Source organism: Ascidiella aspersa, chromosome 4 (assembly GCF_963924565.1).
Source record: "Ascidiella aspersa chromosome 4, kaAscAspe10.2, whole genome shotgun sequence".
NCBI lineage: Eukaryota > Metazoa > Chordata > Ascidiacea > Phlebobranchia > Ascidiidae > Ascidiella > Ascidiella aspersa.
Genome location: NC_139450.1, coordinates 4,454,141 through 4,482,081, shown reverse-complemented (window position 1 = coordinate 4,482,081; position 27,941 = coordinate 4,454,141). Strand labels below are relative to the sequence as shown.

The following is a 27,941-nucleotide window of genomic DNA, read 5'->3' as shown; positions in this document are numbered from 1 at the left end:
GCAAGATTTTTATTTTTTTCGTAATTTTTTTTAACAACAATTCCATGTGAAAGTTGTGTATCCATCACATAGAATGCTGATAATCTGGTATTGATAGAATCGTACTAAACAACACTACACGATCTTTTAAACCAGGAGATGATACCAACCTCCTGCCAGGATTTCTGCAGGTAGTTATTAGTTATTGTTTTATGAAACAATACATTGCATTTCAGAGTCAACCCGTGCCAGTTAACTTCGACTTGTTCCACCAACTTGTGAAAGAGATAGTAACAATACCCGATTGTTCGACGTCCAACTTTCTCGCGTCCAGCTATAGTTACGTCACAAAGCATGGACGCGATCTCTCGAAACCGGTCCTGGTGTTTTTCCAAACCGGTCCCGCGCACCCGGATATCATAAAGGAAGCTGAAAAAATTGTGAACTTAGGTATTTCCCACTAAAATTTATCTTCAACAAAAAAATATTCTAGCAAAGCAGGTCAGACACTTTTTTAGATGTTAAAAGATATATATAATTTTGCCGGCACAGGCATCACCAGTATATCTTAATCCAGTGTCTGACCTGAATTACTAGCTTTTGCTATTTTGCTGTTAATGATCAGGAATTGAGGTCGGACAGAAAAGTCTAAAGAATATTTCCAACAGTGTTTTTCACTCAATATTTGTTTCTTTTCAGGGATGAAGTTGATAGTGGTAGGTTTGGAACGATCAAACAGTGAGGATTTCGCCAGCTTAGGCAAGGATCTCATTTACCTAGGCCCGGTTTTATATGCCGAGTTGGATCAAATTGTTCCGTTTGTGGATTTGTACATAAAGAACACCCATTGTCCAGGTCAGTTCACATGTTTTTAAACAATTCGACAAACGTTATTGTTTTGCGGTAATGTTATTATTTTGATATATTTTCTGTTTAGTGTGGTTCGAAACGTAAATAAAATGCTATTTGAAATAGAGTTTGGTTTAATTGAAATACTGAGGTCGTGAGTTCGAATCTCAATGCAGACTGATGGTATGTCCGATTAATTTCTTTTTACAATATTAACAGTTTACTGCACACGTACTAGCATTTTTGCCAAGTGGTTTAATTATATATTACAATGAAAAATTTGGAACAACACATTAACTGTACACAACGTAGAAAATGTTTGTGATTTATTACAATGTAACTAATCGACTAATCGTACATTAAAAATACCATTTGGGCAAAAATTAAAATCGTCACAAATTAAAATATCTCTCGGCACCCTTGAGCAGTTTAAAACTTAATTGCGAAAATAACCATGAGTTGGAATGTACATGTCGGGTGATATAATATTTGCAAGCATTTTATTACCGCAATTAAGTTGAACTACGAAACGAAATATGTTTGAGCTTTACAAATCGAAAAATACAATCGACGCACAGTTTGAGATCCATTAGCCTAACAAGTTAACCCAGTGTTCAATTTTAGCAAACATTTTATATATCTTCAGGGATAGGCGCCGAAACTTCTAACCAGTGCAAAATTGTTACTAATTCCATAAAAAATGTGAGCTCTTATATAACAGCCTTTGCATGTTATTACTGAAACAAACCATATCGCCTTTAAAAAAATTCGCCTTCAGGCTGAAAAACATTCCATTGAAATAGGCAAAACGTAGCATTAATTTAAAAAAAATTGCACTTACGTATGATTTAAAAACATAGTGGAGTTTCTATGGCCTGTTGTTTATTTGGAAAAGTTTTAAACACTTTTGATAAACTAAAACCGTGCTGCCAGAATAAATGTTCTCAATTTATGGATAACTTTGGGCGCCTACCTATGTTTCAGGTTCCAGATGTCGATTAGCGTCGACGAACGTCGAAAGGGGCGAGGTTAGCTGCAGTTACGTGCACGGAACGGGAACAGTGTGCGAGTTTAGCTGCCACTCAGGCGCCGTCATTTTGGGAGAAAACATGGTCACGTGCCAGGAGCTGGCCAATCAGGACTCGGCCTGGGATTCCGAATTTCCCACCTGCGAAGGTAGGAGCAATGATGATTTCTTGAACTTTTTTTAGTTTTGTTCAACCCCTACCACACAATGGTACATTCTATTCGCCCACGTGCAAAAAAGTGGTTACCGGATTGCATTACACTATGCAGTATGCATTGATCTGCAATGTAGCTTGATAATAATGAACTTTAAAGCCAAAAATATCGAGAAATTGACGTCATCTTGATAGAGACGTTTTTGGCTTTGCTATACAGGACGATGTTTAATGATATTAAGAATCCTATGTAAGAAACGAAATTATCCATTTTTTTAATAAACGACACTGTTCAAAAGAAACTAGAATCAGTGAAAATCGAAATAATCAAGTACAAATATTCAAAGAGGCAACATATCACGGGTGCTCCCACGCTCTAGTAAGCAGTTTTTGAATCATCTGCTCCATGCCACTCCAACCAAAGATTAACACATCCAAGACTTCAGTGCCTGTTTTTAGTTGCCTGTACAGTTAAACATAGAACATCCCTTCTGGCATATTTTGGATATTAGTCTTGTTTGGCTTACCGCAATTAGAATACTTTTCACAGCTGATGATGTTTGTTGTATTTTTTTAGATAGCGAAGGCAAGAATCATTCACAAATTTAAAAAACACTACACTAACCAACTGCATCTAAACGTTTAGCCTAGTGCCGCTAAAAATACTCTTTAAATACTTCTTGAAACACCTAAAAGGCAGGCCAAATTAAAATAAATCGTTCACCAGTTTAACAAACACTACTTTAACTAACTGCATCTAAACATTTAGCCTAGTGCCGCTAAAAATACTCTTTAAATGCTTTTTGAAACACTTACTAGGTAATATAAATCATACACCAATTTAAGCAACACTGCTTTAACGAAAAAAACTCCTACAATACCTTCTGAAACACGGGTAGTTTCCCTACAGGTGCTTTCCCGTGCCCGTCCATCCTTAGCTCGCCCCAGATGAGGATAAGTTGCACAAATTCCTTCGAAATTTCGTCAGAGTGTGGCTTCGGGTGCAACGATGGTTTCTTTCTCATTGGACCTGAGTCTGTGGTTTGCATGGACGGCAAGCCAACACCGAGATGGAACGATCGCATTCCAAACTGCGATTCAGGTTGGTTTGCTTTGTGATAAAGTAGTCCTTTGTATTTAATGTATGGTTAAATTAATAGTTTATGGCCTGCTTGTTTTATTCGTTTGCCATGTAATGTAGCTTTGATTGTGGTTTACTTAATCTATTTACAGATGCGATTCTAAAATACAGTTATACATAGTTTAAAAAGGGACCAATGTTTTCCTAATGCAAGTCCAGATCAAAGTTGAATGGAATTTTTAAATTCAACGACCATTGAATTAAACTTACTATACAGTTTCTAATATTTTGTTATGTTTGGTTTGTTGTATACCCATATAGTTAATAAAGTTGTACACTAAATGTACAGAACTGCTTTGTCAACCCCCGTTGATGGATCCACTGAACGGGAGTCTCACTTGTCAGAACGGCAACCGTTTCAACTCGGAATGTCGCTTTATGTGTGACGAGGGCTTCAACATCAAAGGTCCTGCCACCGTCCGTTGTGACACACCACTACAAGAGGGTGGAGCCATGTGGAGCAACTTAGCACCGAAATGTATAGGTGGGGAGTGTTTTTGCAGAAATGTATGGGGAAATAAAATATATAACGGAATTTCGATCTTCATTTGTAAATTAGAGCACGAAAGTTTGTATTTAATTCAAATACAAAGTTGCATTTACTTCAAGCACAAACGGTTAAGAAATAAAACTTACTCCAATATATTACACTGCAATGAATAAAATTGTACATTGAACACTTTATATTTGTTAAACATAGTAAAAAAAGTTACCTACCAGAACCACTAAATGTCATGTCATAAGAATATTTATTGGTCTGTCACTGTAGCAGTTTGTTGGTGTTGCTTTTCGTCTCTGGAACAGCAGCTCTAAAGTCGAGGTTGTACACACGTTTTTAGAGGATTTCTAAATAACAGTGTTGTAAACAAGTCAATTTTGAAATGGCCTAGGTCCCATTTGGAAAATATAATTTAGGTCGCAGTCAAGTCGTCGAGTAATTGGCGAAATATAACAAGTCAAGTCCCAGTCCAAGTCATTATAAGAGAAAGTCAACTCCAAGCCAAGTAATTAAAAATAAAATCAAACAATAAAGTATTAAAATTTATAACCTCATCAAATTATGAGCATAACTAAATAAAAAAAGAAATAGTATTTTACACTAAAAAATTATGATAAGCATGGTAATATATAATAATCAAATTTTATAAAAAAAATCAATTAAAATAAGTATTTTGTTCAAAAGACTTAAGCCAAGTCAACTTTGAAACCAGCGACTTAAGAGCACTTAAGTTAAAATCATGACAACACTGACAAAATATAAATCCCAAGTATAATCAGCATCACCCAAAGTGTCACAATTTGCAACATCCATCGTTTTTTTCTGTACCGTAAAAGCAAATTACACCAAACTAATACACCGAAAGCCACCTCAGACTCACCGAATCTCTTGATCTATGATGCAAGCAAGGCAGTCTAGAAAAACAACTAGCCTGTAGTGAGGTTCGAACTTATAGCCAGTATGGCCGAGGTCGTGAGTTCGAACCTCACTGCAGGCTAGCTGTTTTTCTAGCCTGCCTTGCTTGCATCATTGAATGACAGATTCGGTGAGTTTGCGATGGCTTTCGGTCTACTAATGATATACTTAGGCCGTAACCGTTGGTCAAAAAGCAGCTTCAGAAGGGCTCAAACAGTTGTTGTACATGTGTGTGTATCTTTCGTTGCAACAACGTTCAAGTTCAAACTATATACTCTCAAATTTAGCTAAAAACGTTTCCTCGTTTCCCAAGGTTGCAGTGACCCTCCATGCGACAGAGATTTGCTTGTAGCAGTCGACATTTCGGCAGCGGCAAGCCAGCAGAGCTTTAGAAGGCAGATAGATTGGCTTCGGGAGTTTTTAACTGGCTACGAGGGCTCTATTGATGATGGTAGCACACACCTGGGTATCATTAGGGTCAAGAGCAGCTCATCTCTTACCTGTGATGATGGGATAATTGCCTATAAAGTGGACGTGAGTTAGTAAGGATGAAAAAAGTTTGGAGCTTAATGGTTGGAGGTTTTAGTTAGACGTAGTAGGATATTAAAGCTCATACAGAAGTAGATATCATTTTATAGACAGAATACTTTGGAAAATCTTAAACTTTTCTAGAAAATAAGAAGTTTTCTCATTTTTTTTACTGCTTTGTTCATGTACTGCGGCATAAAGAGAAATGTGAAAATATGCAACAGCATAAAATCAAATTTTTTTAAGCTTTTCGTGACCCCAAGTTGGGAAACACTGTTTTGAGCGTATGCACGTTTTAAAATAATGCTGTGTCATTTTTTTGTACAACAGTTCGTGGCCCACCATGTGCCGTAAACATTTTTTGTACGCTCTCCTTTATAATTGTCGAAACTTTCTTTGTTGATAGTTTCATGGTAAGCATGGCACCTTTAATCTAAAGAGATTCCCCCCAAAGCATTAAAAACAAACCGAAAAAAAAAAAAAAGTTTTTATAGTTCAAAATAGGCAAAAATATGGGAAATGATATAGTGCCTGTAGTTTGTAAATGGGTGACGGGCCATACCCTGTCGACTGGCAGATAATTTTTAGTAAATCAAATTATAAAGTTACAAGATTTTCAAATAGCTCTACGGCCAACTGAAAATAATCTCGTGGCCAACTACTGGGCTATATCCTACAGTTTAGGAAGCACTGCATAAAAAGTTGTCGTATAGCGTACAAATGCACGGAAACAAAAATAAAAACAATCAACTGTTTAATTTCCAGTATTTTCGCTTTTTCAATTAAGATCGTCCTAAATCTTGGAAGTTACGAGCCGGAATTCGTTCACCAAGTCCTCGACGAATTGCCACACAACGGTAGATGCCGGGCAACCTACCAGACCATGGCCCGCGCGTTGCGCTACCTAGTGACGGTGGGCCGTGGCGGCAAGGCGGCCAGACAGGTCATCGTACTTCTGAGCAACAACCCCGAACGCAGCGAAGTGGAAAAAGCGAAAAAACTAGTTGAAGATGAAGGTAAATTATCACAATGTGTTAACTTTGGTTTTAGGGCAGTGCTTTCCAATTCGTGGGATGGTACGCACTTGTGCGGATGAAAAAAATTGTAATGCGGTGTGGATAGATGTGTGGATAAAGATGCTGCATGTTGTTATTTTTCCTTGTGTGTAATACTGTAACCAAATAAGCTGGTTCGCCCACTTATACGTTACAGGCTCAGTATTATAGTCTCTCAGTGGTTCATTGCAGCTATCTATTTTATGTTGGCTCACCGTTTTAATACACAAACCCTTTCATTGTTATTCACAAATAGGGAAAACTAAAGGTTGCAAACTAACTGTGCTTGTTTCGTGCGGATGAAAATTTTCCGAAATATGAAAGTGCGAACGGTTCTTTTAAAGGTTGTAAAGCACTGTGTTTGGTTCTTTAGGGATCTCCGGTAAAATCGTATCGGAGCCGTGTGCACTTGACCGATGGTAGGCTACCAATATAAAATTAATTTTATAATTTCGATTTGCAAAAACACCGGGCAAAAATTGAACCGTGTCAATTTATCGATGAACTTTTTTCCTTTCGTTAAGATTCGCGCAAAGCGAAACAACGCCTTTCCATCGTTTAAGCCTTAAGGTGCCAAAAAAGATATTATTTTTGGTGCGATGAGACTCACGACGCCTTTGGGATAAAACTAATTTATTGAAATAGGCTGAGACCAACCAAAAATATATTGAAAAACTGTTTTTTTTAGCATAAAGAAATAAGTCGAGCTACCCTCTAATTTATATCGGTGAATCTACAGGGACAGCTAAAGGGCAAAAACACTTCGTTATTTTATTTTCGATTCTACTTTTTTTTTAATGTTTAAGGCGTAAAGGTTGTAAGTTCTGTTGTGAGTCCCGGAAACACAAACAACAACATCGTCCCAATGTCCCGGATGTCGCGATCTATACCCGAAGATGTTACTTTGAAAGGAAGATTCTCAAAACATAAGGATTTCTTGAGAAAAGCTTTAAGGATGATTACTGTCAGAAACTCAGGTAAACCTGGGTAGTGTATTAAATTATTGGTGGAAAGAAGTTTGCATAAATATAAAAATTTGTATTTCATTTCTGTTAAAAAAGTTAATTTTGGATACTAAATGATTTAGAGTTACGTTAATGCTTGGTTAGTGCTTATAAATGTAAAAAATGCTAATTTGATTCAACTTTTACTTCTCGGTAAAAATTGATAGTTTAAAATAGCATAAGGTGGATATTTTCCAACTATATATAGTGGGTGGATAAGTTATATGAAACCCCTATAAGTGGATTGCTGAATATTCACCGTATTTAGTTATGTAAATTGACGGAATACAGGCTGTAGAATCAGAGCCGGACTCCGGACTTGCGAGTCGGACTCGGGTTATTTTTACACCGCAGCCTTGCTCTATGTAGATGCCTATTACTTTGCCTTCAAGATAGTTTTCGTATAATTTACCGAGCAAAACTTTTCCTTACAAGTAGCAAAACTAGTTTTGCTGTCAAATTCGACGTGGTCCAATGGCATCAAAGATTTCGATAAATGCAAATCTTGTATGAGCGGCCGAATTTCTTTGGCATTCGTACGCATATGCCCAATTGTTCGTTGATGAAATGCTTCATTTTCTCTCTTAATTGCAGGTGATACAATCAAACTACATCAATCAGCATTATTGGGCGTCGCTGTGGCTTTGTTGGCCAACACCTTTTGGTGATAGCAAAAGAATGACGTCATGTAAGTGACGTCACGTAATCACCGGAGCGTGACAGTGTGTTGCGAGGAAAGTTGCAATTCTAGAATTGAGTGGGTTCTGGAGAGAGTTTTTTAAAATATCTACTTTAGGTTGGGAGTTCGTTTCCAATTAGAACAAGTAACGTATTTTGACGTAAAATCTTTGTTTTAAACATAATTTTTTTATTTTTAGCGCTGTTATCGTAAGTGCTGCATTTCACCAGTTTACATTAAATATAGTTTCTAAACTCCATTTTGCTTTCACGGAAAAATTATTTAGGTGTGTATACCTGGATCTGACATTTAGAATTTGGAAATTTCCGCCCTTACATGCTTACATGGTGTAAAAAAGAACAAGCTTGAAGTATTTATTGACTTAAATAAATCTATGAAGGTATTACAATACATTTTAGATTTTTAGAAAAATATTTTTTCTTTAGGTTTTCATAAAGTTCGTCATTTGTTTCCACTTTATTATGCTATTACCTGACCTAAATAACTTGAATTAAACTTTTCCGACTCCAGTGCTACAAAAGTCAACTGCATATGCTTTGTTATTTGACAACAAATATAGCGTTTAACATGAAAACAATACGAAAGGATGCGCTTTCTAGCGGTTCAAATGTGCAATTAACCGCATCATTATGGATGTCCGATACTTTGTAGTTTATTCCGATACCGATATATTTCAAGCAGAGAGTGCGGCCGATTCGATACCGAATGACGTCATTACCATCAAAGTGACAAAAATGTTAAAATTAAAACCTGACAAGACAATTTTATTGAGAAAAATTATATTTTGTTGTTTTGATTTTTCTAAAACCGTACTGGCGTATTATGTTAACTTGGAAAACACCGCATCGGATCGCAACATTGCTTAAATGGCGATATCGGACGAGTATCGACACTGCCATTTGGTTTTATTTATCGGTTCCGATCCAATAATATCGGACATCCCCGGCAAGAATGAAACGCGCCGCGAAAATTTGTTCACAAACTTGTCCGAACTTCGCAACAAAAACACACGAAATAATGCAAGGTTGACGCTGACGAACACAGGTATTATTTTCCATTGGTTGGAAGCGAAATTAAACGCAGACACAAAATAATAAGTGCGTTTTTCCTGCGAATTGTGATTGCGGGAGACCATTTGAATGAGAAACGCAGAATAAACTAAGCTTTACAGTAAGCTTGAGTCTTGCTAGAAGTTTCTACCTTCTTAATTGCGTTTTGGTTTAAATTTTGCAAGATTTGGAAACGACCTCAAAAGTGCCATAGAATTTTCCTAAAATAAAAATCTCGTTTAGTCAAAAACAAAAGCGAAAGATAAACAGCAAAACTGAAGTTTGAATCTAGTAATAAAAGAAATGAGCTGAAAAATCTTGTCTAATGGTAAAAATAACTTGTCAAAATAAGTCTTACGGCTAAGAACTTCAACCAGGGTATTTTTCGCGCCTTGTTTATTATAGAATGCACTTAAGAGTTTTATCATAAAGTGACTTCTTATTTTTCACAAGCAACTCAAACTTAGGCATTAGACCAGTGGTCGGCAAACTGTGGGCCGCGTGATAGTCGTACGTTCATTGCACTTTATTTTAAAAGTTGGCGTGGCATAGAATTTTTAAATTGGCTCAGCTTGGAAAGCCCTACGTGTCAAATGTGGCCCTGAGAGCCTAACTATATTTTTTGCCAACTTTTAACTATATGTAAACGAAATTTTTTTCTTTTATAGTATGTTTTACATTATGGCATGGCACTGTTTTGGGCATCAAGGCGCCGTACCTTCAAATCAAATATCCTGAATCCGCAACTGTTTCGTAGTGGTTTTACGTATGAGTACTTTGGGCCGCAACAAAAAAAATGTTGCCGACCACTGCGTTAGATGATGCGTGGCCCAAAAAAAAAAAAAATTTTGTCGTAAATAGTCACTTTTGCATCGAGTGCGACTCCATCAACATTTTTAAATAGGGAAAGGAGATTCCAAGGTTTAAATACTCCTACATTACATCGCCTATGCTAAACAGGCAAAATAAATAAATTTGTGAACTTCGCAGGCCTAAAACGACGCACCTTTCGACAAAGGTAATTTAAATGAGAATGCAGTAAAATTTTAGCGATTTTGTGCAAAAAACTGCGTCGGAAGAATGAAATTGTCAGCAAAGAAAGACGCACAAAATTACCAAAAGTGCACATTTTATCAACCTAGCACAATATTTTACATCTGGGTCGGTTGATTTCAATCCAAAGTAAAAAATAAAACTTAAAATGAACAGAACGCGCTAAAATAGGCACCAAGCAAAATCACAGTCAGAAATTATATGCAAACATTAAAATCGTGCCATTGCTTCTTAGGGCTCAATAAATTGTCTGCGCGAAAAAAAGCTAAAATAACGGAGGAACAAAAATAATGTTTGACTATGGGTAAAACATAAATCAAAAAACGCTGCAGTTGTCATAAACGCAAATATCGACCAGTTAACTGGAACAGTCGCCATACAGTATACACTGAATAAATAGGGCAAACGTCTTGTGTATGTTTTTCCAGGTCTTGCATTGACTGTGGCCTTGTGTCAAAGTAGTGCCAATTGGATTTGATTCAAGAACGCAATATTTCCCCAAATTTGCATGGCTTCAGTATTCTGAAGTTGGTACCAGGGAAGCTAATAATCGTTGTGACTTTCCATATGAACCAGAAAACATATTTTACTAGGCCTTGCATTGAATGTGGTTCGTGTCAATGTTGATTTTTCAGGAACGAAGTATCTTCTTTTTCTCACAATTTAGGTATTTAAAGGTTCGTGCAAGGGGAACTAATATTTAGTAACACTCCCCAAAAAGTTTGTTTGGCTGAGTTTCTTTGAGTCACAAAGAACACTCATCCTTTTGTTCGAAAACCTTATTTTTCTGTAAATCAGTATTGTTGAGGGACGGATGCCTCATTAATGTTCTAATACTGCCCATAACCGGTTTAACGTGTTTTTTTTCTCGCGAATGTACTTTTTATGTTTTTGTTCGGCGTCCAAACCTCGTTAAAACTCCTTCCACAACAATTTGGTGAAAAATCACCAAATAAACAGCCCTGGGCTGACAACCTACCACAACAAAACAACGGTTCAGTTGGTTCCACTATGGCCAGACGGCGCCCGCGTCATATCGTTAAGCATGGCCAACGTGGTCAGGACGGCCAAAGTGGCCAGAAAGCGAAAGGTTTTTGTCTTGGGGCTTTCCCGTGGCCCACCGACGGCGTACTTGACGAACACGGAGGTTAGTGAGTTGATTTCGTGCGCGACACAAACAAACACTACGGTGCTTAGGAGAAGGTTCAGCGAAGGCCAGTACGGTGACGTCAGAACTAGGACGCCCTTTGTGTCGGCCGCAAGCCATATGTGGTATTGGCCGATGAAAAGCTGAAAAAGATTCGTAAACATTAAAAAGCTAAAAAAATGTAAGAAAACTTTTAGGTTGAAATTTATTAAAAAAACATTTTTGTGTAAGTGGATAATCAAAAGCTTGACGAAAAGTGTCGAAACACTTTGGTAAGGGCTAGGTTTTAAGATAAAAAATATAAACAATCGCATCGACAATGCACTTGCTAGGAAGGGTGGCCAAACAGTCTTTAAATTTATTTTAAGTGCAACTTATTTTATGTTTATGAAGTACCGTTGTCAAATTTTTTTACCTGCTAGTTATTGTTAACCATGACATTAGTACTCTTTTAAGTGGTTTAAAACCTATAAATTATCTTTAAAAGGGCTTTGGATTCATTTCATAAAAATATGTGTCAACTCTGCTTGGATATTAAACCTATAAATAGCGAGGATTCTTTAGCAGCAAATGTTGCTTGAAGAGCGAAGATAAAACTATTTTAGACATTGAAGCATGATGGTTGAAGGCTGTAGTAAGACGCAGTAATAATATTTAAGTCCATACAAAAGTACGTATACAGATGTGAAAATAAATAAAGAGTTATGCGAAACGTTCAAAATGATACCTACTTCTGTATGGGCTTTGACTTTAGACATATACCGGTAACATAATATTCTCCAGCAGTCAATTCTTACTAACCTCTAGTGAAATCTTCCCAAACCATGCAAAGAAGGAGCTGTATCCAGATCTGAGATATCCCGGGATGTTACGAATTAAAATGAACGACGATATCTGAAGAAATAATGTAAATGTGTGTTGACGAAACATTTTTGGGTAAATGACTAACATAACTTAGCCAACACTAAAGATCGTGGAAAATAATGAGAAATTTTTACAAGTTTAAAAGTAAGTGAAGGTTAATATGTTTTCTGCTCCCTAATCTAATTATGTGGTGTTTGAAAAAAAATGTCCTCCTGAAAAGTTCATGCTCTTAAAAGCCTGGAACTTTCCTGGATTGGATTACCATTGCAATGGTGGATGAGAGGGCATTAAGACACCTCAACGCTACCTATAAGATAGATTTTATTTTTTTGGAACCGAAACAACTAGAACACAGTACAAAGTTACAAAGAAAATTACAGTTGTTTGTTCCAGGATGCAGTGAAAGACCGTAAGGTACATCGAGTCAACTGCACCCTATAAGTATTGATTACTTAAAACTTCGTTGTAGGCCGCAAAGAATTTTCTTACGGGCCTTGTGTTATAACGCTTGTTCTACGGTAAGCCATGTACTGATATACTGAAGAGCAACTTACAGGCAAGAAAGCGGCGTACGAGTGCACGAGATTACACGCCTGCTTGAATGTACAGTGGAGAGCCCAGAAAGTGTAGCTCTGCGTAATGATAAGAACTGTTAGTAAACTAAAACACCATACCAACTTGTTTTACATAACGACTTTTAAAGTAGTACAAGTTCCATTTTTTACTGAGGTTTTTGCGCTTTTTCAGAAAGTGTAGCTCTGCGTAGAATGGAACGTTAGATAAGTTAAACACCAAACCAAAACATGATACACATAAAGGCTTAGCTGGACAGTTTTCACAACTTGAACGCAGCTATCCGGTAAAGTTCCCTTTTTACACGGGCTTTAAATTTTTAAATAAGGCCCAATTGAAACTTTCAGCCTTTGTGCGCAAAAATAAAGGTAAAAATTGTACCATATTATATATCCATAATCTCTATTCTTCCGTAAGCACACAAAATAAAGCAAGTACTAAAAAATTTAACCAACATAAAAATATAAAACTCACGAATATGAGGCCGATTGAAATGGTGACGGCGAAAAGCGATGCTCTGGTTGAGAAGAGACAACCTTGCTTCGTGTCGTCCATCGCTGACAACCTGAAATACATGAAACAATAAATAAAACACGTATACTTTACTGACAAAGTTTAACGCCACGATTTAGGAGCTAAACCACACACCCTTGGCTAAGCTAATCGAATTGGAAGAGCAAAAAAGGCTGTTGGAGTCCCAACTAGGGATGTCCGATAATATCGGATCGGAGCCGACACCCGATTCCAAGTGGCAGTATCGGTACGCGTCCCATACTAGGCAAATCGATACAGATTTGCGATCCAACGCAGAATATTTTGTCTTGAAACATAAGTTTCTTAAAAACAAACAGCAGTCGTGTCCATTACAAGGGTTGCCACACACTTAAATTCAAAAACTTATAATAAAAAAAAAAATGAAAACTTTTTATAGACTTAAATTGGAACACCTGACAGGTCCTGACATGTTTTAAACATAATACGGAAAAAACAGTTTAAAAGTTGGTTTTACTGCGGCACTTACTAAACGCATAACTTTAGCTGCACACCAAAACATTTAAAGATTTTTTAAAATCATGGGATTATTAAAAACTTTGGTATGCAAATCAATTCAAAAGCATTTAAAGATATTGTGAAAACGGTGCATTACCTCTTCAGTAGCAGGTAAATAAAGCAGAATACTGCGCCGTGCAGCATGGCGAAGCGATCCAGTTGGCACCTGAACCACCATTCCCTCACTGAACCCGCGGAAAGCTCGAACAACCGAAGCAACGGCCACCACGAGAACAGAGACTCGAAAATTTCCTAGACAACGTTTTAGAGTTAATTTTTGAGGCCACTATCAGATATTGGCCGGTTTTGGGAAGTGGAATTGAGGTTTAGGTCGTTGTGGCATTAATATCGAATCAGAAATGACACTTTATGATTTCCTGGTAAATATTTAAGGCCGTGGGTGCTTTAATTATTTATTGGATTTTTGTTAATATTTTCCAACTTTGGGAAACGAGATTATTGTGAAAACGTTTTAAAGCTAACTTTTTTAAACTACAGACGAATTTTACTGTATTTTAAAGTTTTGACTTTATTTAATATTTAGTTACTTTGTGAAACGGGATTAACTGGAATCTTTTTTATTCTCTGTGAATTATAATAGCTTTTACCAGTGTTAAAAGAAGGCTTTCGTGGTTATGTTTGGAAAAATGCATTTGAGCCTTATGCTTGGCAGTACAAATATCTGACGTTTTAATCAAAAGAGTCATTTTTTGTTGGAAATCTAAATTTGTTTACGGCACTGTATAGGTGTGTTGCTTTGTTTGAAACAAATTACTTTCCGCCAATTGACAGCTTTAAATAAATCGCGACTGTTCACCTGTGAGAGAAAAAGCAGGACGATTCCGACGAACAGCGCCGCGATTTTGATTGACATGACGACAAATGGAGATTTTAGACTCATTCCGTTCTTAACAACCTCATTCAGCTCTGTGGCGCCATCTGCCGGTAAAAAAGAAAACGTTAAAATGCTTTTTTTGGGCGAACTAAGCCAGTGTTTCGCAACCTTTTTTGGCTTGCGGTACCCTACAGAAATTATAAATAGTTCGCGGCAACTTTGCTCTTAACTGTAACGTTACAATAAACGAGATTGAAACAGCGCATTAACTGTGCCACAAGGTTAAAAAAATATTTTTTTGCTTTTATTGTACACAAAACATTGTTTACCAATAGAGCAAACATTGAAATCCTAAAAACTTGAGCGTTAAAAATGGCAGCCTAGGCCCTAAAGTGCCGCGGCAACCCGGTTAATAACCACGGAACTAAGCTGTTAAAATGATAAATTACAGTTAATCCAATTAACAGGAAACAAAATGGTAATATATTCACAATAAGTTAGTATTAATTTGCATGAGCGCAATTGTCGCCAATAATATCAATAAAAACTTTATTCAAAACCATGGTAAAATGTTTCGCAATGTGAGATCTAATACAATGACAGACAACTTATGTGCAATTCTATTTAAGGCGTGTATCTGACGAATAACATAGTTAAACCCTATTAAAGATATACTAGTCGGTGAAAAATAGCAATATAACTTGTCAACTATATATCAACTCTTTTATTTAAGCAACTTTTCTGGGACAAAATTTAATATATTACCAAGAAATTGAAACAAAAACAATTTACAAAAAAATAGCTTTAAAAAAATGTCTATATCAGAGAAAATATCAAATTCAATCAATTACCATAAAAAATTAAATAAGTCAATAAAACCGGTTCCATAATAATAATAATCAAAACAGTTTTCAAACCTGCTTTAACCGCCTTAGGGCCAGGTTTCACGTGAGCCCGTGGCCACATGGCCATCGCAAAGTAAAGGACTAAGTACCAGAATGAACAGAGAGGTACAAAGTAGTAGAACTGGTAAGGCCGGTCCATCACCACGCACAAACAGATGGTTAGAAAATTAAGACGGAATAGAACCTAGGATAAATAAATAAATAACGGTCAAGAGAGTTTGTCAGTTTGTAGGAAACGCCAGGTGTGTGAGGATTGCATCTGTGCAGTTTATATTTAGTTGTTTTAACTACTTACATCAAAATGTAATAATGACAAAAATACTCAAAAAAAAAGCCGTCGCGGACTGACCGAATCTGTCGATCAATGATGCAAGCAAAACAGGCTGGAAAAACAACTGGCCTGTGGTGAGGTTCGAACACACGACCTCGGTCTTACAGGGACCAACTGAGCTACACAGGCTCAGAGAGGAGCGAGTCGAGAAACAACCATACCGCGAATGCTTGTTACATTCTGTTAGTACAAGCAACTTCATATTGAAGAGGATCTACACTCTACAGCACCATAGCATTATTCGATGAAAGATACACACACATGAGTGTTTAACAACTGTTATTAAGCCCAGTGCTTCTTCAACTTTTTTAGCTTTGTTCGCCCCTAGCATCTATCTTCAGATTTCATTCACCCTTGTGAAAAAAATAGAATTGATTTCGTTTATGGAAATTTTCACCTGTTCACTGAACAGGTTGAACACCCGGAATATTCACTCATTTTAGTTGGTTCACCCCTGCAAAAATTTTATTAACCCTGGGGTGAACCATTCACCTGATTAAGAAACACTAATCTAGCCCTTCTGATCTGCTTTTTGACGATTACAGCTTACGTATTAAATATTACACCGAAAATCACACTGTAAAACCTTTGCTTGTCTTTGTATCGCGTGGACTTTTAAATATATCAATTTAATTGTTTTGATAAAGATAAATTTTAGGTTCTAGCAGACAACAACTAAGGATTTTTGTACCTTTAAGGTCATTGACCCCACAAAATAGTTAATGCAAGGTCATTATGCATATACACTCAACAGCTCAGGGTCAATTACCCTCAGTTTATCCAAAGGTCAATGACCCCAAAAACAGCTTATTAAAAGTCATTTCCTATACACAACAGTTAACCTAACACTGGCCGCCTAACGCAACTACCCTAGGTCATTGACCCCACGTACTTTAACCCCAGTTCACTCACGGCGTAGACACGATGCAGACTAAAATCTCCCTTGTTCCAGAAGTATGAGAAATGTCCGTATCCAGTCATGAAGAGGTACATTGCCACCAGGAGACGAATATGCATGTAGATTGGAACATTCTAGAAGTATACGCAGGGGTTAATACACTAATAACTGACTGAACCATATACATTTCTTAGAATTTTCATATATATTGGAACGTTCTAGAAGTATACACAAGAGATTAATACACCCATACCTGGCTGAACAGTATATATTTCTCAGTATTTTGATGTATATGGGGACGTTCTATACGTATACACAGGAGGTTAATACAGTAATAACTGTTTAGTTTAGTTATTCTCAGGCTTTCAATTTAAGTCTACTCAATCAGGATATGACAAAACGCAAAGCAGTAGAATACACAGGATAAGCGCGTCCGTTTAGGAAACGATGAATTTACGTGTAGTTAATAAAGCACGACAGGGTCCTACTCAATATGTTGAGTTTTTACTTTACATTTATTTGAATAAAATACATTATCTAACAGGATAGGTTTAGTCACTTAGTGCAAAGAAATTACTTAAACAAACAAATACGGTATGAGCTCGACTAGTCCTAGAGGCAATCTCAACTCTTAAGGTTATACCTAATTACTAATGGTTTTGATCATTTAACATAACTATATTTATGTCACTTTATTAAATTCTTTAAAAAATTAAAATACAACAAAATACATTTAGAATAAATAAAGCCCCTATCCTACCATCAGGTATCGGCTCCGATCCGATATTATCGGGCATCTCTCGGCCATAACGGACCATTAACTTTAAAAAAAAATTTCCCAAAAACTTTGGCCAATTTTAATTTTCAAAAATGACGTCATAACTACGTCATCAAGGCCCAAATTACGCACCGATGACGCTCCGGTGACGTGATAAATGAGTATGATGAGCTGCATCCATCCCTTCCACTCGTCGGTCTGGTCACGGTTGAGCAGGCTCACGTGCTTGGTCTGATCGATGCAGAATATTCCCAGAAGTGAGATGTAAAGAAGTGGCACGAAAAAGCGGATGTGAGTGTAACGTTTGTTCGCTTTCATCAAGATGTCCGTTCTGGTGGGGAATATATGAAAAAAATCATTAGCTGTAGGGTAAGACTGTTTGGGAATACGCCAATTTAAAAGCTTCGAAGGTTTGTTTTGTGGAAAATGTTCGCTTTCATCAAGATGTCGGTTCTGGTGGGAAATATATGAAAGAAATGATAAGTTATACTAGTGATTCTCGACCTTTTTTGGCTTACTGCATCCCTCAAAAATAATAAATAGATTTTCGGCACCCCGACTGAAATTTTCGTTGAGTACTTTTACAGAAATGTCACTATAAATGGAACTGGAACAACGCGAATCAACTTAAAATATGTAGGAAATTGTCATTTGATATAGTGGTCTCTAATCGTACACAAATACTTGTTTAAAGAAGCTTACCAATTGAGCAAAAATCATTAGAAATGACACACCAGGGCGTCGCGGCACCTCAGTTGAGAACCACTGAGCTACACGGTAAGACTGTTTGGAAATACGACAATTTAAATGGTTGTTTTGGTGGAAAATGTTCGCTTTTATCAAGATATCCGTTCTGGTGGAAAATAAAACAAAAGTGTTTGAAAATACGCTAATTATCGCATTACCAGTTTTACAGGGTTTGAATAAATATTCTGGTAGATGAAATTATGCCTGAACGAAACAGTCCCCGTGGCCAACGCAAGCACATACAATAATAGTTAGGTCTGTTAGTAAAACGTAAAAAATAAAATAAATAGTAGGCTATTAGCATTTCACTAATGAGACAATTTAGCAAAACCGTTGTGGGCCTATTTTCATAATGCTTAAGGTTAAGTATTTGCGCACGTTATATAAAAGGAAAGTGCTACATAAGAGTATGAGGCCTCCAAACCCATACATTAAAATATTATTTTGAAATAACATGGGGAATAATAGTTTAAAAAAACTAGCCCATTATAAACAAGTTTCGCATATGAGGATAACAAAAACTTTCACCCTTTGTCTATTTAGAAAACAACGTATTTCCTGTGATATTATGAGAAATTATCTTAATACGGAAACTGGTGAGACTGCTTCGTGATAAAGTATTATTTCCTCCTTCGGGTTCTTTTAAAAACGATGCCACCTAAAGTACAATTTTGGCCGAGTTTCTTAACTGGTCCTATTTATTTTATTTGGGAAAATAAAAACAGGGCTCCATTTCATAGAAAAGTATATATTTGTAGTTTCAAAAGTTTTACTTCAATATACTTACACTGAAAATGGCATGGGCTATTGCCGAAACGTTTCCAAAAAAAAACGGAAAAACATGTCGATTTTTGTGAACGTTTTGGCGTAAATTGTTGTAGAAATATAATTACGATTTTTTTTTGACATCCCTACGAGCGGATTGCTGAATATCCACAAGTGAAATACAAGCTGTAGGTCAGAGACGGTCTCGGGTTTCGACAAAATCGCACATTTAGCCGAAGTCGGACTCGGGGTATTTTTAACTGACTCCGCAGCCCTGCTTTTTGGCAACAATGGTTAAGGATCTATGTTTTTCAATTATCACAAATAACTTACCGGTCGCACAAGTAGAAGTAGAGAAGTATGAGGAACATTCTAGAAGCGGCCGACAGAATTTCTTTGGTGCGCTTTTGAGGGGTCTCGTCGGCGCTTTTGGGGCTCGCTGGGGCTTTTTCGGGGTCTACGGGGACCTCTGGCTTTCTGCTGCCCCGGTACAACAACTTGGAAGCAAAGAATCCGAGAATACTGCTCGAAAACAGGTATAGGTTAGATGATGGTAAATAAAAGTTAAGTAGAACAGTGCTCTTCAACCGGTGTGCACCAAAATCTGCATGGGGTGCATCAGTACGAAAAGGTATACAAGGGTGCATCACAAACTTTTAGTGAACCATTAAATATTTGACGTTTTAAGTTTGTTTGAATGCTGTTTTTCTCTAAAATTTGTTTGAATGTTGTTTTATGACATACAATAGTACTCCCAAGCAACTTGTAGCCATAATCGCACTCTCACCGACAATGTGCAAAACTTCGGCACCTCCGCTCGGTTTAATTGACATCATGATATTGATATGAATAATGATTTTTTATATCCTGTTTTACCTCAGTTTACCTTAAAAGTAAACAGGGTGCCTGAGTTCGTCACAACAACTTTAAGGGTTCACCAAACCGAAAAAGGATGAAGAGCACTGATGTAAAACTGTAAAACTTTTCGGCAATAGCCCGGACGAAATAACACTCGCCAAAAAATACAGCAAATTTCCGTCTTAATTAATTGTTTTTTCATATGAAATTGTTTTTCTGATTTTTATTGCGTTTTTTACCTTTTGTTCTATTTTCGATGCGTTTTTGGTGCAATGGGCTTGTTTAATTCGCAAGTGTGTTTTAAAAGCGATTTACGCAATAATCTACCATCAGTTTTTGTAAATCTTAGCTCACACGAAACAACAACAAGTCTTTGACGTTTAACACGGGCGAGTTACACACACATTTTTGTAAATTTTAAATGTTCACAATGCATGCAATTAGACAAAACGAAGTGTTTTCATTCACATACCTATAACCCTTAATTCAGTAAGTATCTAATAAAAATAAAGTGAAATGATTCATTCAAATCCCCAGTTCTTACCATGCCACGCCAACAGCGAAGGTTGTAACTTGTAAGATTGTAATCGGTGGAGATTTCTGGCAACAAGAACCATCAATGGGCTTCATTAAATCGTTGCAGATCAAGTTGAATATTAGATCTGTGACCTGAATATAAGTTTGCAAAGATTTAGACATCGGAGAGAATTGATTTCGTTAGACTTGCTATTATAATTTAAACTACAAAAATACAGGGTGGGTCAACAATTATTCCACAGCGTTGGCTTGGAAGAAGAGGTAGCATTGAATGGCCACCACGTTCACCTGATCTGATACCAAAGAATTTCTTTTTTGGGGGTGGTTTAAAGAACAAGGTATATGAGAAGAACCCCAAAATAATAAATTCACTTTTAGACCCAAACCCGATTTTTTATAACTGTAAGCCTACTTTTGGCTCACTCTGTATAAGTAGGTTAGTCTAAATCAGAGGAAATATACCAAGCTATAGTGCAAGCAAGGCCAGGCTAGAAAAACAACTAGCCTGTGGTGAGGTTCGAACTCACGACACTTGCCATACCGCGACCGTCGCTTTACCAACTAAGTTACACAGGCTCAGAGAGGAGCTGGTCGAGAAACAACCATAGCACTGTTGCCTGCTACATTCTGTTTGTTAAACCAGCCTGTGGTGAGGTTTGAACTCACGACCTTAGTAATACCTGAACCGTTGCTCTACCAACTAAGTTACACAGGCTCAGAGATGAGCTGGTCGAGAAACGGCCATAGCACCGTTGCCTGTTGAATAGCAATGTTTATTTAATAGCTTATCTTAGGCTTAGGCCAAAAAGTAATGTCAAACATTCGAAATATGAGCTATTGAAAGTGAACTGAAATAAGTTGGCCTTTCAAGGATTTCTAAACAAACAAGCCAAGGGGTAAACAGCCTAAGGTGAGATTCGAACTCACGACCTCGGTGTTTTTAAGAACCCTGTGCAAGAAAATGTAAAATGCACTGTACCAGACTATGATTTGCAGTCACGCAGGGCAGATAATAGTTTTTCGCGTATTTACTTGTTTTTGCACCAACAAAAATTAACTTACAATTGTTAAAACCTGCCAAGGCAAATGCAGCCCGTCTTCCGTGTTGGAGAGATCAGATTGTGAAGCGACATCCATGTTAGACGACATGGGCATTATTCCTTGGTAGGTCGGCACACCGTTATTGTCGTAAAGTAGGGTCAGAAGTACGTCGTTGTACAATGAAAGTTGTGCGTTTGTGATTGCTCTTCGTGCCTCGTGCAGTGCATTGTACACAACGGGTTCTGGATTTTTTAATTAGTGTTTAAGTAAGAGAATGACATACTTTTTAAAAGTTAAGTAGAAACATTTTTGTGCTAGCCGATACATTTGTTCTAAATTAAACATAATATATATATATTACCAATATGAAAATCAAACAGTGGAAATATTAATGAAAGTCAAAAGTGGAATAATTATGGAAAACCAATATAGAAATTTAAGTGAAAGAAAAAGATTTGGGTTTGATGTCTCTTAATTTCCGTATTTTTTATGTTAGTATATGTTCTTCTGCTACTACATTTAGGTATTAACATGTTTTTGTTTTGTTTTTTTGAAATTCCCGGACGTAAAATTAAGTTTTTTTTAACATGAAATTAAGTTTTTTCACAATATTAAGTAGCAATTATTTGGCACACTAGGTGAAATTAGTTTAGGCAAGAATTATTTTATGGCCTTCAATATACGATTGCTGCTGTTAGAAAGCTTTAGAAAGGGATTAATACAGAATTTGATATTACCGATACACAGTGTTTTTTATATGGACAAAAACCGTCCAATTAAATGCTTGCAACGGTCGTTTAAAATTATTTTTTATTTTTTTTACATGCTTAAAATAGCTGAGGCCTCTCAAAATGCGGTTACCAAACATTTGAAAACTTCTTGCCTGTACAAACAATAAGATGTTACCTTGCAACATCCAATATATGTTTGTTCTCTTTTTTTCCACCAACTCTGTCATATATGGAAGGAGATTCGTGATGTTGGTCTTGTATTCTTCCAATCCTTCGTCGGAACCATTTGTCCTTTTTATAGTGTGCTAAAGTAAAGGTATAAATGTACAGCAGCATAGTTGATATTCCTCAAGGTATTGTAAAGACTTGTCAAGATTACAGCTTTCTTGTTTAGCATCATCATTAAAAAGTGATGAAAAAATAGTTTAATTTTAATATGATTAGTCAAATAGGTTGAGCATATTGACATCATTTTCAGGAAAACGTTTTGATACATACTTGTATAATTATAACAGTTGGAAGGTCTTACTTAATATGGTTGTAATTTACTTGACTGCTTGCGTATTTGGACATGTCAAAATTTCTTACTAAAGATAAAATTGATTTACTCAACCTATTTGGCTTTGATGTGTATTTATATACAAAACTACAATACAGGTCCATACATAGTGTACCTAAATGAACTTTAATTATATATAAAATTTAAAAATACTTACTGTTGCCATTGATTGAATAATAACTTGGGGATGAGAGTCCTCCTAAACAAAAAGTAAATGTTTTACTTCCTGGAATAGAACTTTACCACATAAAATTAAAAAAAAAACTTATTCTTCTAATCTCACAGTTTACATCTGATCCCCAGTTGTTCAGAAATAAATAATTACAAAAAAATACTTTAGCAAAGTTCTAAGTTTGAAAAGAACACATAAAACTATCTTAAACAAAAACTGTTATTAAGTAAAAAAATAGCAATTGTGGAGACAGAAAATGTGAACCGACCTGAATCCACTTCTTGTAAACGTTAATGGAAGACAAATTTGCTTCCGGCATCCAATAAAAGTTCTATAAAACAGGTAAACTGCATAACAGGGTAAAACGCAATGCAGTAAGAAATATAGTGATGTGTTTTTAACAGCATTTTTTACATAAAACCGGTCAAATTTAAAAACAAAAAATTATGTTTAGAATAATGGCTAATAATGCTTGAAACAGTAATAGGAATGACATTAAATGTTGTTACATGTTTTAACCAGAATTTATTGATATAAAAGCAGCATAAATTATCAAATTGAAAATTATTTTTAAACAAGTGCTTTAAATATGGTAAGGCAGTGCATACAATGATATTGTAACCGGTAAAATGCAAAACTAGGTCATTGTTATAAACAGCCATTTAACTAACCGCATTGATGTTGTCCCGCTCAAAGGAAATGTCTGAGTGCTGAAAAAACAACAGAAATTAGTTTAAGCATTTCCTGTATGCATCGACAGCCATGAGAATAGCAAGGTTTGTGTGGTAACGTAAACATACTGTATGTATCTGTGTGTCTTGCAAACATATTGCTTAGAAATAAAAAAAAATGCCTAAAGAGGTCATATATTAATCAAACTTTTTTATTTAAATTGTAACATTTCTAGGTAAATATTGACATTATTTTTATCCAGAAATAAAGAGAGATGAATGAACACCTATTTAAACTGTATTGCATTTATCATTTAGGAAGCATACATAAAAGTAATGCACTTTTTTACCATTTTGCCTTCCAGTTTTGTGTCGGTAGAAACAGCATTGACAAATGAATAAAAAAGAGCCCGGACTCTTGAATCTCCAACAAACGCAACTCTCTGCAAGCTCAAACAGGTTTTCAAGTCTCTGTAAAACATCACCAAAGATTTATTTGCAAAATATTTTCTTTCAATATAGAATGTGAAAAGAATAAAATTCACAGTTTTGCTATAATTTAATTCAATAATGTACTTTCAATTTAACATCTTAGAAATGTTATAAGTCAATTGTTTAATTGCTTAAATTTAGCTTACACGAGGTTAAAAGTAAATTAATATTTTTTTCTTATTTATGAATGTGGGTGAAGTACAGATTGGAAAGTTTTGCCAAAAGCCCCTATCAGGCACCTAGCGGACCCGATTTCTTGGAAAATTACTGTGAATTAAGCCATAAAAACTAAAAGTTATACAAATACGGTTGCACTTAAAGTTTTGGCCAGTACTTGTATACAGTTGCAGAAGTTTTAGCAGTAACTTGATTACAGCTGCGCGATATCGAAAGAGTCTAAATTTTTGTACAGCAAAAGTAATGCTGATCTTGTAAAAAATGTTGTGCATCAAAAACTGTCACAAACTTTTGCTTGTAGTGGTGAAGCATGCATCCGGCCGGTTGCCAGAAATCTGTGTCTATTAAACTTCCCCCTTCCAACAATCTCCTACACGTTTGACCACCTGCAAATATAACAAGTTAATAACTTCTTTTTGATTCGGTCAATTACGTTTAGTTTGGAGGTAAAACAGTAATTAGTAGTCTTTTAAAGTTTGTTTGGCAATAATAAAAAAATTATCTGGTCAAGATTGCAATATTAAATAACATTTAAGCCTTAGGATTGCAAAAACTTCACTCTCAGATGACACATGGTTGCATAAAACGGCAGATTTTGTGGCGCTGGTCTAGAATCCTACCATATTTTCGTGGGGGGCGGGGGGGGTTGCCAACATTATTGGGATTAGGTTGCGATTCTCCCATATTTATTTATTTATTTCGCATAATTTCAACTTTGAAAACTCGTTTTGTTACTGTAAAAAAAAGTGATAGGATTCTAGACAGGCCCCGAATTCACTATATAGCAACCATAAACATATCCCAGTCTGCATTTCATAGCACTTTTTCTTGAAATCCTGGTTGTGCAGCTTCAAAGGTGTACAATCATGGTTTTATGCATAACGTAAGTTAGTTATTTAACAACTTAACGGCCAAACCTAAGTATAAATTTCCAAATCTTTTATGTGCAATTTACTTATCCAGGTATGCGCAGAAATTTATTTTTAAAAATGAACGCTCCTCTAGAATCAGAAATAAATATGAAAGAATAAATCTAATAATAATACTTGACCCAACCGAACGCACCCAAACCCAAATAATATAAGCAATATAAACCCCGGACAAAACTGTGGTAGGATTCTAGACTCGTCCTAATTAATTTCCTAAAACTTGATGTGGCAACCATTTAATTTGCAGTTCAAATGAAAAGGGTGATTATAGGTATTTTGTGAATATAAGACAGCTGGCATAACTGAAACACACCTGTGTCTATGTAACGGATTCCATCCACAATAAGGAGACATACGACGATTGGAAAAACTAGTTTCTTGACAGTTGAAATGTTGACGACTTTTTGAACCGATGAGAAAGGCATAGTCAAATCGTTTCCCATTCCATCGACCGTGAAGCGATTTGTAAAAGTTTTTCTGACCAGGGACAAGAGTCTACCTCTGCGATAGGCCACGGAAAGCCTTCGAAAATTCGTTAAATCGCTATTTGTCATAAACTTTTTTAAAACACTGTTTTAATTTTTTCTTCTTCACTGCACAATTTTCGAATAACACGTCAGGTTACCAAGGAGAAAATAAGCCGTATGGCTGATTGGTTTTTAAATGTTTTTAGACCGTGTCGAGCAAACCTTTTTTTATACAAAAGGTAAGATTTTATCGAAAGGTTCGTATTAACTGACATCCAACGCGATGACATGATATTGCCAGTTTATTTTTGAGAACCTTAGAAAAAAATTCTCAGTCAGGTCATTTGCTAAATAACGTGAGTCAAGTTCTTCACGAAATAAATTGTTAAATTATTATTAAAACTGGAAAGCTCAAGTTTACATTCTACTCCCTACTATGAACAGTTGAACACCCATTGTTACCGACAAAGTGTTCTATTGACTAGTGCTAGTCTATTAAGATCCGGTTACCGGCCAAGTGTTCTCTATACCACGTACTATTATAAGACCTACTTACTGACCAAGTGTTCCACTCTATACCCCGTACCGTACTATTAAGACCCAGTTACTGGCCAAGTGTTACAGTCGTAGCAGTTTGGACTTAGGAACTATAATTGGTTCACTTCCTGGCCATTCAATAAAAAAAGTCTGGTAAATTGTGTCGTCTCCTCGTCAGCCTGCTGTGTGTATTCTTTAAACCAGGGGTCGGCAACCTACGGCCCGCGGGCCGGATCCGGTCCGCCGATGTAATTCCTCCGGCCCGCCGCCGCTTTGACAATTTAGACACGAGTCCGTTTTCACATACTTTTTGACTATTTTAACTAAGTAAGTGCGAAAGTACGTCAGTAAGTACTGTTTAACCCAGCGGTTCTCAACCAGTGGGCCATGGCTCACTGGTGGGCCATAAGAACATTTAAGGTGGGCCACAGACCAATTTAAAAAATGCTAGATTTGGTTTCATTAGTATCACTATATTTAATTACAGGAAATAATGGCTTGGGGTGGAATAAAAAAGGAATGTAAATTTATTGTTAAGCCTTAAGTATTACACTAATGCACGGTTGAATAAATGATCTGTTTTGAAATATGTTCTGCTGTGTTTTGTTCTAAACCTTTTTTTTGTTTTTTTCTTTTATAAAACTATTGGGCCACAGAATTTTTTTTGCAGCGTAAATGGGCCACGAAAGAAAAAAGGTTGAGAACCATCGGTTTAACCGTTTATCGTTTGTTCGAATAAATATTATTTTATTGTGGCTCGCACCCACACATTCTACTCTGTACTATTAAGACCCAGTTACTGACCAAGTGTTACACTCCACCAGGGCTGCAGAGTTGGGTAAAAATGAGCCTACTCCCAAAGTCAGACGTCAGGCTTCGACCCTACAGCCTGTATTAAACCCATTTACGTAACCAAATTAAGGTGGATTATCAATCCAATCATAGGGGTGTCGTATTATTTATCAACTCACAATACATGGTTGGAAAATATCGACAATATGCTATTTTGCCATTACAATTTACAGTTTCCGGCTATATAAGTTTCAAAATTTAGTACTGCGCATTTAGTGGGTTAGGGTGATGCCTTAGGTTTATTTGGACTATTGTTAGGTCCCTAAAACTCCGTATATCTGATTCCTATCAGCAGGCTGCTTCAACGGCCAAGCGCTATACTTAATTTAGCAGTTTGATTTATCGACACTCAAAAGGATCGCACCTTTTGTTGCTTGGCATAACTCGATAGACAAACAAGTTTAACGCGAAAGCACACTATAGAGCAGGGCTTCTTAACCTTTTCTGTATGTTTTACCCTTTTAACAGAGATGAATATCAGAGTTACCCCCGATATGTAAAAAATGGTGCTGATTTATTAAAAAAGTAACAAATTACATCCGTTATATTCAATACCACGGCTGCCCTTGCTTTTTGGCAATGACAAATAAGTACGGTAACTAAGAGACAGAGATATTGACAATAAACTAAAAAAAATATCAATAATAGCAAAGCATCACATTACAGACATTAAACGACAAAGAATCAATAGGCTACTAGGCAAGCTTCGAATTAGCAGTTGATCTGAACTAGGAAAGTAGAGAAAAGTAGACTATTAATACCTACAGCCAGGGTTTTTTTTTAAGGTTTGGTTTGGGTGACCGCTAAGTAGTTTTAAGAGACCGGAAGTGTTTCATTTAAATACCAAAAAGTTGCAAGTCCAAAATTTGGGAAACCGCTGGAGAAATTTGGGGGACGGTACACTGCCTACAGCTGGCACAATTTTTTGTCCCGTCAACTAATGTAGATAATTTGATTGACAGCTTATTAATCCCCTAAAACAAGGAATTCTACCCCCTGGGTAAATTTACCCCAGGTTAAGAAAGGCTCCTATAGATAGTAAGTATAAGAAGAGAGAGGCACTGGCTATTAC

At 36.4% G+C, this 27,941-nt stretch overlaps 1 protein-coding gene across 1 annotated transcript; it reads right to left on the bottom strand.

The window, feature by feature from the left end:
* Positions 1–9,750: 9,750 nt before the first annotated feature.
* Positions 9,751–25,585, bottom strand: LOC146146747 (N-acetylneuraminate (7)9-O-acetyltransferase-like). The gene is made up of 19 exons (XM_083386650.1): positions 25,327–25,585; positions 24,374–24,470; positions 23,766–23,886; positions 23,416–23,454; positions 23,013–23,075; positions 22,730–22,771; positions 22,189–22,318; positions 21,304–21,524; positions 20,249–20,373; positions 19,180–19,368; positions 17,467–17,665; positions 16,571–16,690; positions 15,340–15,511; positions 14,405–14,526; positions 13,685–13,839; positions 13,012–13,102; positions 12,519–12,596; positions 11,902–11,994; positions 9,751–11,243 (listed from the first exon to the last, which is right to left on the bottom strand). The coding sequence occupies exons 1-19, from the start codon at positions 25,565–25,567 to the stop codon at positions 10,950–10,952; spliced, it is 2,592 nt and encodes an 863-aa protein (XP_083242776.1). The 5' UTR covers positions 25,568–25,585; the 3' UTR covers positions 9,751–10,949.
* Positions 25,586–27,941: the final 2,356 nt, after the last annotated feature.

Bases quoted from the DNA above. Each gene is read 5' to 3' on its own strand.
- LOC146146747 (XM_083386650.1), bottom strand. From the start codon at position 25,567: ATGACAAATAGCGATTTAACGAATTTTCGAAGGCTTTCCGTGGCCTAT. The intron at 22,772-23,012 runs GTCGGTTCACAT...CTTTTTGTTTAG, and splicing joins TTTACAAGAAGTGGATTCAG to GAGGACTCTCATCCCCAAGT. The intron at 20,374-21,303 runs GTAAGTTAATTT...ACTTATATTCAG, and splicing joins CTTGGCAGGTTTTAACAATT to GTCACAGATCTAATATTCAA.